The 19,050-nt window shown below is 38.7% G+C and overlaps 1 protein-coding gene across 1 annotated transcript in view; it reads right to left on the bottom strand.

Annotated features, from left to right (window-relative positions):
* ITPR1 (inositol 1,4,5-trisphosphate receptor type 1) overlaps window positions 1–19,050 on the bottom strand; it is a 2,510,606-nt gene that overhangs the window by 640,421 nt on the left and 1,851,135 nt on the right. Inside the window, exon 41 of the mRNA XM_044076407.1 lies at window positions 12,350–12,603. Coding sequence (XP_043932342.1) covers window positions 12,350–12,603 — 254 coding nt within the window. The remainder of the gene's footprint in view (window positions 1–12,349; window positions 12,604–19,050) is intronic.

Here is a 19,050-nt window from a genome sequence, read left to right as displayed (position 1 = left end):
CATACTGTCACATAATGTGATTTAATATTTAAACATTTGTTAACATGTTAAAACAGTTTTGCAACTCTGTCACCAACTATACATCCTGAAAATATGAACCAGATCTCTGCCATATTGCCTTATTATAAAAGCACAGCAAGTGGAGCGGGCCACTTATCAGGACACAAAACCATGGCCAGAAGTATATTCACAAACTCCTTAGAGCTCCATTGTAATGAAGTCAAAAGATACATGGAATCTACAGCAATGCTGCAGAAGGCAAAGACAGATTTAAATGGTCAGCTAAGCACAATGCCTCAAAATACACTGGATAATACGAGAAAGGTTACAAAAGCTATTAGAGAAACCAAAAAAAGAAGGCATACAAGCCAGCCTCCTTTATTTGTGGATAGCAAAAGAACTTCTTTGGCCAACCAGTATGAGCCATTGTTTAGTCAGCCATCAGCAGATTTCAGATTTTTGTGGTCAACTCTTTCTTGTATGCATCCAATAAAGTACTAGTGAGGGGACATTTAATGGGCTGATTGCAGATGAAGTCATCTAATTTCTGTAAGCAAAATTTCCTCATATCAGCCTTGACCCTCCTCCTAGTTGTTTATTCCCATCTCCACAAGAGAAATTACAGCACCCTGTCTGCCACCGAAGTTCGCAGTTCTCCCCACCACCCTGGGACAGTTAAACAGACCATAACTTTTTTACTTTTCCCCTTCCTGCTTGGTTCCTCTAGTGCCTGGACTGCTAATCGAACCCTAGTCTCTTGGGTCACAATTAGGTATACATCCTTCTGCCCCACAGAGCCAAGCAGAGTGTATACGCACTTAAAGGTCATAGCCATAAATCTAACACTGATGCTCATTCACTGTAATATAATGAACACAAAGTCCAAAAATCTTAAAGCAGTTTTACAACTTTAAGAAATAGAATCTTCAATGATAACAGACGTGACAAATCCCGGGCCTATGGCTTAGCAGTTGAAAAACTTCTAGATGCAACTTTGTATAGAAGCAAAGCTAACTAGCACAAACAATAGGCAGCTCTGGCTTGACACTAATCTAATGCAATTCAAAGAAAAATGCTTACTCTTCGTACATGCAGCATATTCATTTTCATGCACAATACTTCACATTAATTATGCATCCAATCACTTGACACAAGTGTACAAGATTAAGGTTCCAACCTACTAGCTTTGGTAGCTACCAAGACCATAAAAGTACCTAAACCATATCTTCTTGAATAAAAAAAAGTTATCTTAAGTAATTGTCATAGCAAGACAGAGGAGGAAATGTTTAAAAATTAATCACAAACTATGTACTATGCATAAGCATGAATGACTTTTTCACAAATATACCAGGAGCCATTTAAAGCCTGGATTTTCTAAACATAAAACTACCATGCAACTAAACCTTTCATTTCTCAAGTATTAGTAACTATCAGCAGCAGGCTGTCTGAGGACATGCAACACATACACAACTGGAGTTAATCACCAGTAGCTCAATGCTTCAAGATGAATGCCATGGTTATATATGCCACACTGAAGACGGTCTGATCCTGTTGCATCCCTTATTACATACTGTTGTGACAAAACTGGATTATGCATGAATTTGTATTTTTTTTTTTTTTTTTTATATGCTATCCCTCAAGGACCAGGCTTTGGTCATCTGATCTTCCCCAAACATCTACAAATTAGTGACATATACAAGCATATTGCTATTACAGCAAAAGCTGAAGACCACTGCCACATTGCAACAAATGGCAATCAAGAACTCTTAAGTCAAACTCCTGCTCAACTCAGTCAACTTTATCTAGAACCTTTCCAATTTTTTTCCACGCCACCTCACCAAATGTTCAGTCGGCAGTCTTAGGTCATTCGCCACTTCCATAATTCTACACTCAATTAATTAGACTACACCTATTAGACTACAGTTTCTCAGTATTAGGCCTGTTACTTGGAAACCTCTCTAATACCTTAAGAATACTATTTTGCACAACTTTAGACCTGATTGTAAATGGTTTTTGATGCACTTCTCTCTGAAAAGACATAATTTGAACTATCACCACCTACTACTGCAAATCCTTGCTACCCCAACTTTTTCTTAATTCTCTGAAGGTCAGCATATTCACATGACCTTAACTATTCAATACTTAAACATTTGCCCTCTATCATTCTCTTTATTCTCTTTTTTCTATTCCCACCCTTTTCCATCATCCCTTTCTTTGGGATCCAGAGTACCACTTTTAACCACTGACCAGTGCCTGTCTCTTGCATTTACTTTGTCCTGGTATGAACCTGTACACCATCTATTAATATTAATGTTGTCCCCCACTTAATAGTCAAATAAATGAAAAGTTCTAGTCATACTACTTCTGGCCCTCCACAGCTTGCATCCTCCCTGTTAGCAATGTCTTCTGTCCTGTAACTGGGCTACTTCAATCACGACCCTCGGTAAACAGAGACTGCTGGCAGTTCTAAAAGTGCAACTCATACCTTCCATTAGTCAATCATTTGCCTATTGAGGGCCAGACCTCTGAAAAATTCTACCTAGGATGGTTGAATGATTCCCTCAGGTGAGTAACTTCAATCAAAGATATAGGCGTATTAATACAAGTATATTGTGTTACTCCAAGTATCTTAGACTGAAAAACCTTTAATTTCTATACTGATTTACTGTATGCAGACCTTCAACCACAAAAATATTTTGCTACTCAACCTGCCAGATAAATATTAAGTGGTGTTTGCCCAGACTGGGACTCTACAGGGTTCGAACTGAATTTCATGACCTGTTAGGGAGATCTTCAATCCGAACTGAAAACCATAACATCAAAATGTGCTTAGTAGTGCAAACAGCAGCTTCTTCAAAAAGAACTCCAGATTTATTAAATCATCCAGACTCAGAGGAGCAGTACAACTGACAGGCATGAAATGTAGGTTGCAAAAGTAAGACGCATTCTTCAGAAGTGAAGCAAGATGCAAAGCCCCATGGGTGGGCTTCCTTAACCAGCAAATACCTTTGTCCATGAAGTAACGAGGACCAATCAAACAAGTTCTAGCAGCTGTCAGAATCACCTGCAAACTAAACTGAGGTGATGCTAAGAATTTTCAGGACAGACAGACCATCCTTCCTTGGCAAAAGGGACAGTTTTAATTATAGAAAATCTTTCTAGTAACAAAAGATTTAATGAAGCAGATAGGCTCAGAGGGGGAACGTGCCACTGTTCCAATTGAGTGTGGAAATTCAATGGCTTGTACCGGAATCCTGAATACATTTCTGTAGTGGCAAATTAACAAGAACTGCACAGCCTAAAAACCACACTACTCTGGCTCAGTAAAAAGGATGACGTTTGGTTCTCTAAATTTTGAGAACAGTCACAGAAGAAAATGAATAAGTGGAAAGGCAGACGGGAATCTTGCATACCACAAAGGAAAAATTAATCCAATATCAACTTTGTGCTGAATCAAGCAGAACAAGGAAGGAGCATCCTGCTGCACAGTGATGGTCAATCTCTGGTATTTCTTACTTCCAACAGACCTTTGACAAAGTATCCTTTACTCTCCACTCCAAGAACATTGGAAATGTAGCTTAAATCTACTACCAAACTTCCTCACCATTTGTGTGGTTGCAAGAGTACCCTGTAAGTAGCCCACTGTGGAGCTTTTATCTCATCTACTCTTATAGCAGACCAATGCTTATTCAAGTGCCACAGCTTCCTGACTACAGAACGATCTGGTCTTGGAACCCATTCCAGAATCTAAAGGTTAATCACTGTGCTTAGCTTGAGCAGGCTTGTATGAAACCCCTTTCATGAAGGCCCCTTTTTTCTGCACTAGGAAAGATCATAGGTAGTCTCCCTAAATTAACCAGTAAGCATTTGCCTGGTACACAGGCAAGTCAACTTGGAAAAAAGCCAACAGGACAAGTGAGACTGGTGTACATAATCTAACACTCCAGAAACAAGTGAGGGGAGTCAAATTCTCAGAAGAAATGACTGAACTCTGCCACAGAAACCTCATCCTCCTCCACAGGTGATTGAAATGGTGGATTGTCATGATACTCAAAAGAAACAAGAATCCTGGCTTCCAGATACCTCTGTTCTTCCCCCATCAAGTACAAGTTGGGACTTCCTGATCTCTCAAAGACAGGGAAATACATGCAGAGTGCCCAGCCCAACCCTTGTGAAGTGAATTTTCAACAAGGAGCTGAAGAATTTTCCATGTTTAATGGTTTCATCTTTTTGTGTAGTGAGCATTTCCTAAAAACTTAATCAAGGAACTCAATGTAATACAAAATGACAAATACAAAAAATATCGCAGATGTGAAAGCTATAAGCATACAAGAAATCCAACAATATCTGGTGACTTCCAAGATCACCACAGACTGATCAACAGGTTGAATTATGCTCCCAGTGTGAAAATGGAAATTGTGAAAAAAAAAGCCAGTAAAACTGACTTTGGGTAAAATCCAGTTACTTGCTAGTTATTACACTTCCTGGATGCCATAAATGAAGAAATGCAGAGAACCAGAGACAAATCAACCAGAAAAGGAGGAGGATAGAAAATGATGGCTGTCAAGAATCTTGTAGACTGCCCAGCAAAAAGCATTTAAAGGTTCCAGATTTGGTGTAAAGATGATGGCTTCCACTAATAGAGGAAAAATAAATCAACTGGACTCATAGGTGTTTAAGATAAATGAAACACTGGAGGACTACGCTGAAAATAAAAGGGCAAAAGTACAAATAACCATCTTGACTAGTATTCCAAAGCAGGATTTGTTAACTGAGTGCACATCATGCATATACTACAAATGTTGCAATCAGAAAGCAGCTAAAATCAGTAAAGATGGAATCATGCCCAGCAAAACTGACAAAATTGTGGCAGAAGAAAAGTATTAAAAATTGGGGAGAGCACAGGGTTTATAGAAAATGATTACTGTAAAACAGGCTGATGAGAAGCAAGTTGACTCCAATAATCAGGAAATCATGAGGCAGGTTTAACATTCAAGCTGCTATATCCAACTGCCTTCATCATTTTTTCCCCTGAGGACCAAATACACTTGTGATGCAGAACAGTTTATGGAGGAATACATTTTATCCAACAGTGAGTCAGCAAGACAGGGACTCTGCTTCTCATTCTTTTGACAATGAACCCTGCAGAGACCTTGCCACTGAAGCACTGAACATTTTCCTTTAGAACAAATGAAAGTCAGGAAAAATCACAGGACCTTACTAGAAGAACTCAGTAGTATCTTGGACGTGAATCTGAAAATTGTGAGATGGAGATTATCAGGAATACCAACACTAAAAGACATGGCAGACTAAGGCATTAACCTAAGGTTACCATACGCCTGGGATTCCCCAGACATGTCCTCTTTTTTGGGCTCCTGTCCGGGCGGTTTTTGAAAATTCTGTGTGTCCAGGTTTAAAATCGCAGAATTTTCAAAAAGCAGACATCCCTATTTCGGAGTTTTTTCTCCACTTTGTTTTTATTTTTTGATTGGCTCATATACCGGTATACGAGCCAATCAAAAAACAGAGCTCTGCTCAATGCGGAACTGCTTGATGTTCCGCATTGAACAGAAGAGGGTCTGCTGTGTGCGTTTTTGATTGGCTCATATACCGGTATACAAGCCAATCAAAAAGCAGTGCTCTGTTCAATGCGGAACTGCTTGATGTTCCTCACTGAACAGAAGAGGGTCTGCTGTTAGAGGTTTTGATTAGCTCGTTTGCCGGCATACGGGCCAATCAAAAATCCCCAAACACGGACCTTTTTTTTCAACTAAGAGTAGAAAGAGGACGAAAAAATGTGTGCTGCTGCCTGCACATATTATTTCATCCTCTTAGGTTGATGAGCAAAAAAAAAGTCTTTACTTTTAGTCCTACAAGAGTAAAGACTTTTTTTTTTTTTGCTCTTCAACCTAAGAGGAAGAAATAATGTGATGGTAGCAGCACATTTTTTTTCGTCCTCTTTTACATAAAAACAATTATGGCAACCCTACATTTACCCCACTGGATATAGAAACAGACATGTGAAATATGGCTTAGCAAGAAAAAGTGGCCAAGACTGGAATTTTCTTGACTGTGTTAAACTGGTGGGTGAACTTTACGATGACTGCTGTACATCTTAAATACATTAAAGCAAGTATTTTTTCTTTGTTGTAAGATGAACATGTTTTGTACAACAAGAAAAGAAAGGCTATACAGAAGCAAGTTAAAATTAACAATGATCTTGGGCTGATGTGTAAAAGTGTATTGATCATATATTCAGAATTAAATTTTCCCATTTATAAACGGAATGGATGGTTATCTTAATGTCCTTGTTTTAAGCCAGAGACAAGGGGTTTTGTAAGCAAATAGACTTTAAAAATAAAAAAAATGATGAAAGGCATGGTCAATGTTACTTTTCTTTCATTTGCAAACATATGCTATTTCCTCCATTAGCAAATGCTGTCAGTGGGAGACTAGATGTCAGCAGGTGCAGGCAGTTGACTATAAGAAGTCTGGATTGTGTGTTTTGAGTGAAAGTTAAATAGATTATTTCATGTCTATGCAAAGTTACTAGCTGTTCTTTCTTTCCTCACTGCTGCTTTTACTTGGAGATAAGCTGTCTTGATTAATTGCTTAAGCCTATAGACAGCTCAGTGTACTTTTTGCTGAGAAAGATGCATTAGGCATACTGATATTTAAGAGTATAGTGGCAAACACTTAAATGGAAAAAAAGCCTAAAACTGGGGGGGAAGTAAGAAGCAACTGCCTCTCCAGCAACCGCAATAATTTCATGGATTTAGTATAACAGTGTCCAATTTAGTTTAAATACAGACATTGCATGTTTTCTTACAGGTAAAAGATGCATACAGAAAGCATGCAAGCTGTTTTTCCACATATGGGAGGGGACTACAGATAAGAAAGGAACAGAAAGCAATCAGTAAAAGTGGTAACCCAGTCTGCAATATGCACTTTAACACTAGTAACCTTAACTTTAAATTTGATAATGCCAGAGTGCGGCCATCAATTTAGGGAAACTGTTCTTTGGATGGGTAAATATTTTATGAAAATCATACAATTGTGTATATTTTACATTAAAAAGGAATGGTGATTATCTGAAAACATTTAGTTTCTGTTAGAGTATTTTCATTGAAGCAAAACACTTTGAAAACTGTGGCACAAGTTCAAATGGGAAAGAGAAGAGTTGACTGCATAAGAGATTAGCCTGCCAAACAGCATGTGCATGTAAGTCAAAAATTGGAAAAACACATTCAAAAGAACCATCATGTGTAATAGGACAGTAATAGTTTTCTATAATAATGGTTACTCTGTCCACATCATGGCATGTAAATGACCATACAGGTGCAGACAAAAGCATGAAGTAATGTATTATATTAATAAATGTAATGTGCAAACTATAATATTGAAGAATATACATTTGGATAGAAATGAACACGTGAATTTGACAAAAAACTTCAGGATGGCTATTCAGTAAAATATAAGAGACAAAGGAAAATGGAAGTAAGAATGGGTGGAATTAGTGGTAGAAGAGGTAAAGGCAATGATGGTAGATTTGGGGTAGTAATGGGATGCTGACAGGGGAGGAAGATTATGCTGCCAAGTATTTATAGTCTACCAAAAACTGCTATTGTGCATGTTAAAAATACTGCTAGAAATCGGCTCTGACCAACAGCATAGCACACATAGCTAAATTTTGCACTTAAGTGCACCTCACTTAAAGTGAGCTTCAGTAACCTCTTTGTAAGGATCTCCGTTTACAGATGTAGTGAAAGTATACCCTATCAGGTTGTGACCCCTATATAAACTCCTTATGGTAACAAAGGCATGACCCCCCCCTCCCCCCAATTCAACACCACTATCCAGAATCTGGTATACTGTATGATACTGAAAGTTGCAGAAGTCCAGGATAGGGTCAATTAATCTTAGCCCCTCCATTGGAATGGATAATATTTACAACTAACAGTTTGCCTCTTTCGCTGGATATGGCTTCTTGGAGATCCTGGGGTTGTTCAAAAGCAGTGCAAAAAATGTCCAATGACAAAGGAGCTCCTTCTGGGGAAGAACAAGAGCTTCAAAAAGTCATTTGAAACCAAGCCCTGAACCTTCTGGAATTTGGTTATGGTACTCTAAGCTGGGGCAAACAAGGAAAAATGTTCAACTCTTTCAGTGTAATTAGACTCCACTAGCAGATAAACTGCTAATACTACAGAATTCCTATGTGACAAAACTCAAACTTGCACTCTTCTTTCACATTTCGTACAAAAAATGCATTTCTAAAAAACTGCTAAAGCCCATTAAATAACTTCCCATCCTGTAAAAATACTTCACTGCATTTCAGGTCCTTACTATCAGAATTTATTTTCATCAGCACAAAACAATTGAAGTGCTGATACTAGAAAGATAAAGGAATTATGCTATTCAGCAACTACTTCCTTGTAATTACCACTTAACCAAGAACTGCATGGATTAATTCCTTCCATTTTAATATCTTATATTTTGGACCTTAAAGTAGAATGTATTTAAATTTATGATTCTAGGTTGAATAAAATCGGCAGACATTAATGCACTGTAACAGGTTTCTCCTGTGAGCTGGGTAGTGGCTGAAAAGGATGTTTGGACTACCCCACCTGGCTATTAAATGGTAGACAATAGAATTAAAGCTCAAGGAATGTATTAGCATGTGAACTGCATGGGTAATGCCTCTATGGCCTATTGCCAGACCTGTACTGCCTCTTGGCACAAAAGGGTGGGTTGGATCAAGAGAAATGAAGTCAATGGATCAGAGCAGAAAAATACCATCTTCTAACTCTGAGCAAATGTTTATACTACTTGTGAGTCAGTAAGTTGGAAAAGGAATGTAGAATTTGTGCTGGACTTCTGATGACAAATGATTAAGCCTCTTACAAGCTTAGAAAAGAACATGCTCCACTTAGACGGAGCCTTGCAGAGTGTATATTTTTCCTCAGATCAGAGTTAAGCAGCATCCAACAATCACATCCTTTAACCCACTTTCCAAGGGTGAGAACCCAAAATGCTGTCTTTTACTTCTTTTCACAATAATTAAAACATTTTAACATTTCTGTACAGAAATAAAATGGTTCAAATGCCAGTCCATTAAGATTAGCTCGACTTTCTCTACTGGAAGTTTCATGGGGAGGGAGGCAAAAAGTGGGAAGGACTCATTGCTCTTATCTGTCTCAGAAATAATGGTGTCATCCATCAGGTCCCTTTTCAAAAGCATGGAAGAAGAAGACCTTTTCAAATCTACATCAATGACGGACATGCCTATCTTCACTGGATATAAATGGGGTGGGGGCTGTGAAATGAGTGAAAGCATGCAGCAGAGATCATGCAAACAAGACTGGAGAGGCCTAGTTTTGGGCCAAGCAATGGCATCCTCTGACTATGATTTTGGACTTTTGGAGTGCGCACTCAGCAGTCTTGTGTCTATTGCTTAAGCCTGTCCTCAAAACACTACCAAAGTGTTAAGTCCCAATGGACCCTCCTAAGACATAGCCATCATGCCCAGGAAGCTATGAGAGCATAGGGCACATACTTAACTGCTAGTGCAGAACAAAGTGGGAAATTTGAGGGACTGCTCCAGGGGTGAAAGCTGGGTGTGTCAAAACCCAGAGCTTGACCATGGCATGGATAAAACATGGTCAAGCTCATGAGGTGTCTTCATCCAATGTGAAGGAGGAATGCAATTCTTTACTAGTCAAGGGAGAGTAGGTGACATGAGGATCTAGACACCATTTTGCAGACAGAGTTACCTCCACTAAGGCATGGAATATTGTTTTCCCTCTTTATTCTTTGCTGTGTGTTGTGTGATGGCAGTAGCCTAGTATTACATGTGAGAGTCCTCCTGCTAATTACTGCACAGTGTACTCTTGCCAGCTGCCATCTTTAACATACAAGGCTGGTTGCAAGCTTCTTCAGTCTACATCTTCAGGAAAACAGATTAAATGCTGCACTACCCTATATACCAATCCTGAACAGAAACATTGGTGCAGGTCACTAACTAGGAGAGAAAAAACACAAAACAGTTCAAGTGCTCATACTTCACAGGTATGAAATGAGGACAGATTTTATGAGAAAGACATAAGAATAAAGTTGCAAAAAACAGAGAAGGATTGAATACACTGTCGTATACCAGAATGCCACTCATCACTGGAATAAGAAATAAAAAAAAACACAGCCTAGCTGGGGACTATTGATAAAAGCAAGCCTAACAGCTATCGACTGCACAGATATCCCAATATGGTATCCAGTTATTTGTGAAGTGAAATCAGAAGTTGCTGTAATCATGCAGACTTTCCAGTAAATGATCCTTTTGAAAAATGATCTTGCCTCCCAGGTATGTCCAATTAACATAAATCAGATTAAAGTAGCCTGCACCAGCACTCCTTTCTTATCCAAAAGATTGTCTTATCTTTTCCTTTCAGGATGATTACGTATACAAATCCTATACAAGATGCACTGACAGTTACAATCTTCAATATGAAGTGCAGTGTTTCCTCTAACCTCTGCTCAACATTTTCCCAATGTTCTGGTTAACACACGCAATTTTATATTCTTCTAGTACCTCGCAAATTATGCATTTTGGTATGCCTACTTCTTGTCAAAACCTTTCTTTTTGTGCAAGATATTTCTACTACTGCATCAGAAATATAGTTATATCTACGAGCAAAGGCCTTAAGATCGCATTCTTGTCAAAGGCACAAAAGATGAAGTGCGCCCTCCTGTCAAAATATTAATGGCCGTTACAAGGAAGGCATAACACCAGCAGCCTCCAACACATTAAGAATGAGCCAAGCAAAATGTTTTGACCAGTTTAAAAGAAATTTGAAGAAATGAGTTCTCCCTTGCCTCCATGAGACAGTGAAAAAACTGAGGAAAACCTCGCCCCATGGCACAGAGGAAAAAAGCCCTCACTGCACTAGTGGTACTGAAACTAGAGAGAGAGCGCTCAGTGGAAAGTGTTTAAGTGGTCAATACCACCTTGCCCATCCTGTTTAAAGGGATGCAATTTGACACAATGTACTGGTGGCACTTGCTGAAATGCAGGTGTACTGTCACAGCAAGAAGATCCTAGCACACAGACTCCACAGTGTGCCTCTTTGGTTGAGAGATTGTAGATATCCAAAAGCATGCATGCACCATATAAGGCAGTTACAGTGAGGTTTACAGGCTGTTGAGGGACTGGGGATAAGACACTCTACAGGATATGCTGACTGGTCAACTCCCCTCACCAGACTCTTGCTTCACCAGATAATGAATAGAGCTACAGGACTCTTACCCCACCAGAACAACAAATGTATCACTTGGGTACAGAAAGGCAGTTCAGTCTTGCAAACTAAGTAAAAATGAGAAAACATGGTACCAAGATGATCAAAAGCAATGACAGGATAATGGAGGAAAAGTGGACCATAACAGAAGGTGACAGCACCTACTTAAGTCAGAGGTGTACCTTTGTCAGGGCAAAGGAGGCAGCCACCATGAGCAGAAGCTGTCAGGGAGCAGAGTCTTCAGTAACAGCATTCAGAACCTTAACAAGGATACCACATTTACCAAAGCACTTCAGCACTGTGTGTCTGGTCCAGTGCAGTACCGGCATTCAGAAATGAAGCCCATTCTGCATTTTTGGTCTGGGCTGAAGTGCTCAGCATTCATTTTTTCTTCTCTCACTCATCCTAAAGTATGACAGAATTTTTTTTTTTTTTGTATCTTCAACATAAAGTTGAGGGGGGCGTCAGATTGTAGAATGGCCCAGGGTACCGGAAGGGGTAGCTCCAGCTTAAGTTTCCCAAGTACCAGTATTACCTGAAGCTGACTTACAACATTTATTCTACACTGACAATTCCTGCATGTGCTAACATTACTTGACATCACAATTAGATACTTTCCAAAATTATCTTGCTTACCTAACTTGCATTAATTATATCATCTGCTTATCTGTTTTATCTACCTATATATGAATTTGTATGTCTTTGGCCTGGGTAATGGCAGAAAGGTATCCCTTGACCAACTCAAATATCACCATCATTTAATCCTATGGCATCCCACCAGTTGCAAGGAGAAACTTACAGCACCCACCAGGGTTTCACCAAGAAACACCGTCTACACAAGTAACCCAAAAGGCATCTCTTTTGCATGTGACAGCACAAACTATTAATTCCTTCACCAAAAAGTGAAAAATTAGAATATCTACAGTTAACTAGTCATCAGAACATATCATGTAAACATCTACCCTAGAGAAAGAGAAAAAAAACATTTACTGCTGATTAGAGAGTACAAACGATTTCTCCTTCCAGAGAAATCAAACATTTCCAGCTTCAAACTCTATTTTTACCTGCAAGTCTCTGTTATGGTTTTCACACATCAGCTGTAGAAACCTGAGAATTGGTTGCATTATAGCAATCACAGCACTCATTTCCCCATCATCTCTGTCTTTGTCTCCTGAAGAGGAAAGTCCTTCCACAGATGCAAAGTGGTCCTCAGAATCAGCTTCTCTCCGGTAAGTGTTGTATGCCTTCCTGGTAGCAGAAGAGGCCTCTAGCAACTGCTCACGAACTTCTTCTGTAATCTGAGAGGTATTTTCTTTTTCTGAAACAGACATTGGCAAGAGAACAGCAGTTAATTTATACAGATAATAATTTATATAGATCATGATCTTCCACATACCCATCTGACCAGTAACCCATAACCACTCTACTTCTACAAGTGGTGGAATTAATCTGAGCTAATACTTTTGGATGAATTCAATTCAAGAAAGCACTTCAGTGTAATCAGAGCAATGACTAATAAGCACAAGTGGTTTCCCAATACACAGTCTTACTGTACTGCCCTAGTTAATGGAAGGTGCATTTTAAACCTTCTTTTGTCTTTTTACTGTATCCATTTTACTTGACATACACAATGCTGTAAAAGTCCTTTAAGTTTCAAATCACAATCACGCAAAACACAGGGTGGAAGACAAACTTTTCCCAGTGCACGCTACAAAATAGCAAGAAAAGGCACTGTTTTTAAAAGTGGTAAGCACCACCTGTCTGCCTTCCCCCCAAAATACACAAACCAAGCTCCGCAGACTGCAACATATGACAGGTGGGTCCGCTACAGATAGTAGTACAGATAGTTAGGCAGGCAAAGCATATAGCATCCTGAGCTAGACAGACTAACAAGCCCAAACACTGGCAACAGTAGGTACTCTACAAGAGTCGAAAAGGGATGACCACCTTACATACATCACTCAAAAACACACACATGTATGTTATCATACTATAGTTTGGTTTGATCTACAAGAAAATTTCAAATAACGCTGTTTAATAACCTCTCAAAATGCAACTGGTGCACACTCAAACATCTACCATTAAATTATACTTTAACTCAATATTTTAAACATGCTAGACTTAGTGCCACCAGCAAATAAAATATAATCCAACTCAGCTCTTTGCTTAAGCTGTAAACACTAAACATAATGGCTGGGAAAATGTAAAACTGACCAAGCCATACCACAAACTGCAAAACTATAAATCAGCTAGAAATCTAGGAAAATTACCTGCAAAGGCAGATCTAATTTCTTTCTTAACAAAAAAAAAAACTCTAAAAACATTTTGGTGCTGCATAAATCTGACTAAACCAGAATAATCACAAGCAAACCCTGCATCACATTTAAGCACACTATAGCTTGTAAACTCAATACATCTTTCTTACAAGGAACAACTTCCTTGGCACAACTGTGGAATTTCTCCATTAGAATTGATCTGCAGAAGTTTACATGGTACATTCAATCCCGTCAGTATAAGTCCCTTAAATAAAAATGTTTTAAACACATTTGAAATTAAAACCCACCTCACTAGTTCCTTCCAATATCCCAAAAAAAGTATTTTGTTGTGGCTGCTCATACAACTGCATACCCAGAAGCAATTCTTATAAATAGATCTCACACAGAACATTTTGTACCCTTTCCAGTAGAAAAATTACATGACTCAACTTCACAAAGGTAATAAGCTTTCTCAGCCTGACTACAGCCCATAAGTTTATCCTCCTTCTCTCAAAAATTCTTGGTAAGTGCATTCATGAGCAAATTCTTGCTCACCTTACAAAAAAATACATACTATCCAATGCTCAACATGATTTACAACAAGGGTATAATACAAAACCTGCTCTATACTATTTCAAAAGTTACTTTGTCCAAAGATCACAACTGGATACATGGCAAATGATTCTGCCTCCTCTTACCAACCAAAGTAGGAGGGCCACAACAATCCAGTCTGTTCCCTCATCTCATTGGTATATTCATTGACATTTAGAAAATTATTACAAATACTACTTTAGTAAAAAAAAAAAAAAAAAAAAAAAAAAATGCTAATGAATTTCTACAATTTGCAATGCTACATGTCATTATCAGGAGTACAGGCATTACATTCCAGCTATGTTGACAGTTCGATAGGGTTTGTGTACCACTGCTGCCACAAAATAAGAGATGTAGGGGTTATGGAGCTTAAATCTGCACCACAGGCACCTATTGCGTATGTAAACAAGAGCTATTGAGGTGGTTGAATAGTGCTATCCTCGCACCAAAAAAAGTTGGGCCAGCTGAAAGAAAAATTAGCTTACTGAACATTGCCAGTTTTGATTCGCTGAGAAATCACAAACAGCAGGGAATTAGCCCATTCCACACTGAAGAATTACAGTATCTCAGAGTTGGTTATACATAATTAGCACACTGTTTGGGGAGAAGTGGATTTTTTTTTAGATTTTTGATGTGAAGATCACAGAGTTTTTCTTGATTTTCGAAAGTTCACTGTTGAGTGTGTAGAATGTAGTGATACACTCATGCAAATATATGGCAAACATGCACTACTCCCTTGGGTTGCAACTGGGAAATGTCACACCCAAACAAAAACCTTACATCACCAACTACAAAACAAGGTCACACAATCACAGACTCCCAAATACTTTACCCACCTCTTCCCAACAACTGTGACTTAATACAGTTTACATATATATATATATATATATATATATATATATATATATATATATATATATATTCACTTTATAATCTCAAAATACTGAAATATCAAATTTCAGTATCTCAAGACTATAAAGCCTAAAACTCACAAACCCGAAAACCAAAACCGCGAAAGTAAACAAAATACTAAACTACACAAAACACAAATACACCTACCTCCCGACACTACAACAAAGCAAAACACACAAACACAACAAAAACACACACCTACCCTTCCTATAAGTAGGGGGCAAGCCCCCCTGCACCCCCCATGTGGAGGGCTGTGCCCCCCACACCCCTGTTACTTATATATACCAACTCCAAGGCTGCACTAAACACCAAAAGACAGAAAAATACCCCACACATTCTACACCCCCTTCCACAAACACACATCACATACATACAAACACCACCACTCTCAACACTGACACACTCACACTCTTACCTACCCTACCCCACACCTAACACTACCCAACACACTCCCATACACACAAACCCTCCCAAAACCCTTAAAAAACATAACATTTACCCAATGCTCCATCAGTACCGTGGGGGTTCGATATTATGCAGTTTCACACAACTGCAGATTCGACAATTTGGCCTCAAAATACTGAAATTCGACATTTCAGTATTGAGAGATTCTAAAGGGAACATTTTATATATATATATATATATATATATATATATATATATATATATATATATATATATATATAGTGTGAGTCTCACTTTCTCTGTACATGTATACATACATAAAATATATGTATATGTGTGTCAGACACTTGTTCGAATGGATAGTGTGCAAACACCCAGATCAATGTTAATGACAAAGTCACAAATATATATACATTTTGTGCATACTCCAGAGATTACCCTGGAGTGGACTAAACCAATGGAAAGAGTTTTTACAGGGTGGCTGTACCCCCCCCCCCCAATTAATTACATATACTAAACTCAGAGCACAAAATCCACAAGGAAAGGAAATATTCCCCTACAAAGGGATTGTCCATCTGATATACCTGTCAACCAAACACTGTTGGCTTCCTGGCTGCCAGCATTTTTATGTTTCAACAGGACATCTGAAACCCATACACACCCACAACCCCACACCTAGACTTGTACACTGGTTTCTTAGGACAGACGACTGGTATCGTTCCAGTGATTGCCAGCAACCAGATTATTAATCCAATGCCAAGACAGCAGTTACTGAACACACTTCTGAGTGAACCACTGTGCCAAAATCCTAATATTAGAGTCAAGCAGTCCCCTTAAAAATGGCAAACAGCAATAGTAACAATGCCATAAGATTCCCTTTCATTAATATCAGCCACAAGCTTTTACAAATGAAAAAAGAATAGCTATTTTCAAAGTGATCTGATTGCACAGACAATACTGGTGTAGCAAAGGGAAAAATAACCTGTTTCACATGATACTATTTAACACTTAATCTTCTGGACTTCAGGGCCATGCTGAAGTGTTAAATATATCTGCCCTGATCATATACATAGGGATATGTATTTATTTTTATATTATATTATGATTTATATGTTTTTTAGTCCAGATGCTGTCATGTGGGTTATGTGATGTTTCTTTAAATGTGTTTTAGCAATTAGTATGAAATGATTGGTATGAACTGATTGGTGCATTTACACTATTTAAATGCGCTGGACCAGTATTTGTTTGTTTGATGGTCTGAAGAAGCGCCTATGTGAAAGCGCTTAGTAGTTTCGTAATAAAACAGATATTTAAATTTATGGTGGATTTATTTCATGGACTGCATGGTTTGAGTACTACTTTGCTGCTGATTTTGTTCATGATTTGCTTCTACTAAAGCAGTACTACATTTGCCCTGGAAGGTGTGTTCCTTTACTTTCAATAAAAGTCACCAGAAAGAAGGTCCAAGATACTAGCAGCAGTAAAAAGCAGTAAGAACTAATACATCTGCCCTGGAAAGGCCAAATGAAGCAAGTAGAATAGTTGGGCTGGATTGGGTGGATGGACTGTAGATTAGACTGGAAATATAATGCTCAACTAAACATTAATTACAGATATCACATAAAACAGCTGATAACAAGTGAACAAAAAAACTGGACAACAGAACACGTACAATATACACATGAAACAAATGATCTCCTAGCAGTGAACACACAGAAAAAACAAACGCCTGTTGATTATATCAAAGGACATCACACAAACATCCCTAAGAAATACAAATGGAGGGGCCTAAGGGGATACTGATGGCTTTGCATCAGTCTCAGAGGGGTACACATAGGCCTGGCTGCCTCATTACAAACATCTGCTGAAATTCAGGTCCCCAAAATAATTACACTAGGATTATTTCCCATTAACAGTAAAAGTCTAACATGAAAAATATTTTAATAGAGGATCCTAGTAAAAAACCCAAGAAAGATTATCAGCAACAGCAGCAATCATGAAATATTTGCTGGATTGCTGAATCATCCATTGGAGTCTTTTTCCCTTATAGTCATCCACATTAGGATGCCTGTACTTCAGTGTGCACTCAGGAGATGCCAAAAATGATCTTTGGGAGTTCTTAATTTTGTACTATGGCACCAATATTCCAGAAAATGTACAAGACAGAATTAGCTGTACCATGCATGCAAAATGTACTGAAGCACCTGTGGATGCCTTTACAATGCAACAGTCAAATTTTAAATACAGCTACTCAGACTTGAACCATTATGGATAACAGAACAGATGAAAGCAACTGCAAACATTCCAACATAAAACCTGTACAATCCCAAGAGAAACTGTGCAGTAGGTGACTAATCTAGTTTCTTCCACAGGTGCAAGGCAATCAGAGTTTTGATGACAGTTAATTCTCTCATCCTTGTTTCTAGGCCTGTTTGACTTTGCACATTTTTGTATTTTTCAGTTTACCATTTAACATAACCTGACCACATACCACATTCTTCCTGTTCTGGACCCTAGCTAATTATTTTGATGTGTAATCACACTGCTAGGACATTAAACATCCGTTCTATGCCCTTATATGTTGTATTAAGTGCTCCCTTCCAGCTCTTGGTTACCACAACAAATAGTACTATAAAATGCAGTTCTTAATGTGATCTTTGGTGTAAATAAGCATGAAGTTGCCATTTAGTGACTAATGAAACAATGTGCAGCTAAACTGCTGAAAATGAGCGTTTTGATGGTGAACTGGATCACGAATCCGAACAGGGAGGCCATGTTGCTTCAAAATTAACATGATGAAACATTCTGGAGGTGACAGTTTGCAAGGAGTTCGGCTGTAGAACTCAGCAGGAGACTCTACGGCATACCTAAAACACTGAAAGTTGCCAGAGTGGAAGAGGAAGTGATGAATGTACCTGTTGGACACCAAACATCTCAGACACAGAAAAAGCAATAGAGATGAAAACACAACTCAATGGAATGGAAGGCAATGTAAAATATGAGATTGTATGGAGCTCTGGAAAATAAGGGAGTATCAGACTGGGACTATATGAAAAACCAAGATGGTAAAACAGCCAGGTTTTTCAAAAGATTCACTGGGGATTGTTAACAGTGAAGCACTTACCAATACCACAGCCAAATCAAATATGGAAAACAAACTTATGATCGTGCTATTGATATACAAGAGGAAGCAAGTTATTTGTCAGCTGTGGCAACATGGTAAGAGTTCAGCAGTGGCTGTTGGACCAGTGTATACACAGCATGACTGCATCAAGGTGTCTGAAAAATTATCTGCAATTTGGGGGATTAACCATAGAGTAAACAAAGGCGGCTGAATAATAAATTGGCATTTCCAACTAATTTGGAAGTGTTGCAGACTGGTGACACACTGTGTCTTTCGGCTTTTCCCGGTTAGGGGTCGCCACAGCGGAACTCCGGTCCGTTAATGATTGGTAGTGGATTTTTACGTACTGGATTACCAGCCCTGATGCACAACCTTCAACAAAGGCACACCCCATTCATGTATGCCTCCACAGAGAAGACGCCCTAGCTGAGAACTGTACGGGACAACGTCTTGCTATGAGGCGACAATGCTACCGCAG

This window comes from Protopterus annectens, chromosome 7.part0 (assembly GCF_019279795.1).
Source record: "Protopterus annectens isolate FY-2018-M chromosome 7.part0, PAN1.0, whole genome shotgun sequence".
In the NCBI taxonomy this organism is placed as follows: Eukaryota; Metazoa; Chordata; order Ceratodontiformes; family Protopteridae; genus Protopterus; species Protopterus annectens.
This window is presented reverse-complemented; position numbering and strand designations above follow the sequence as displayed.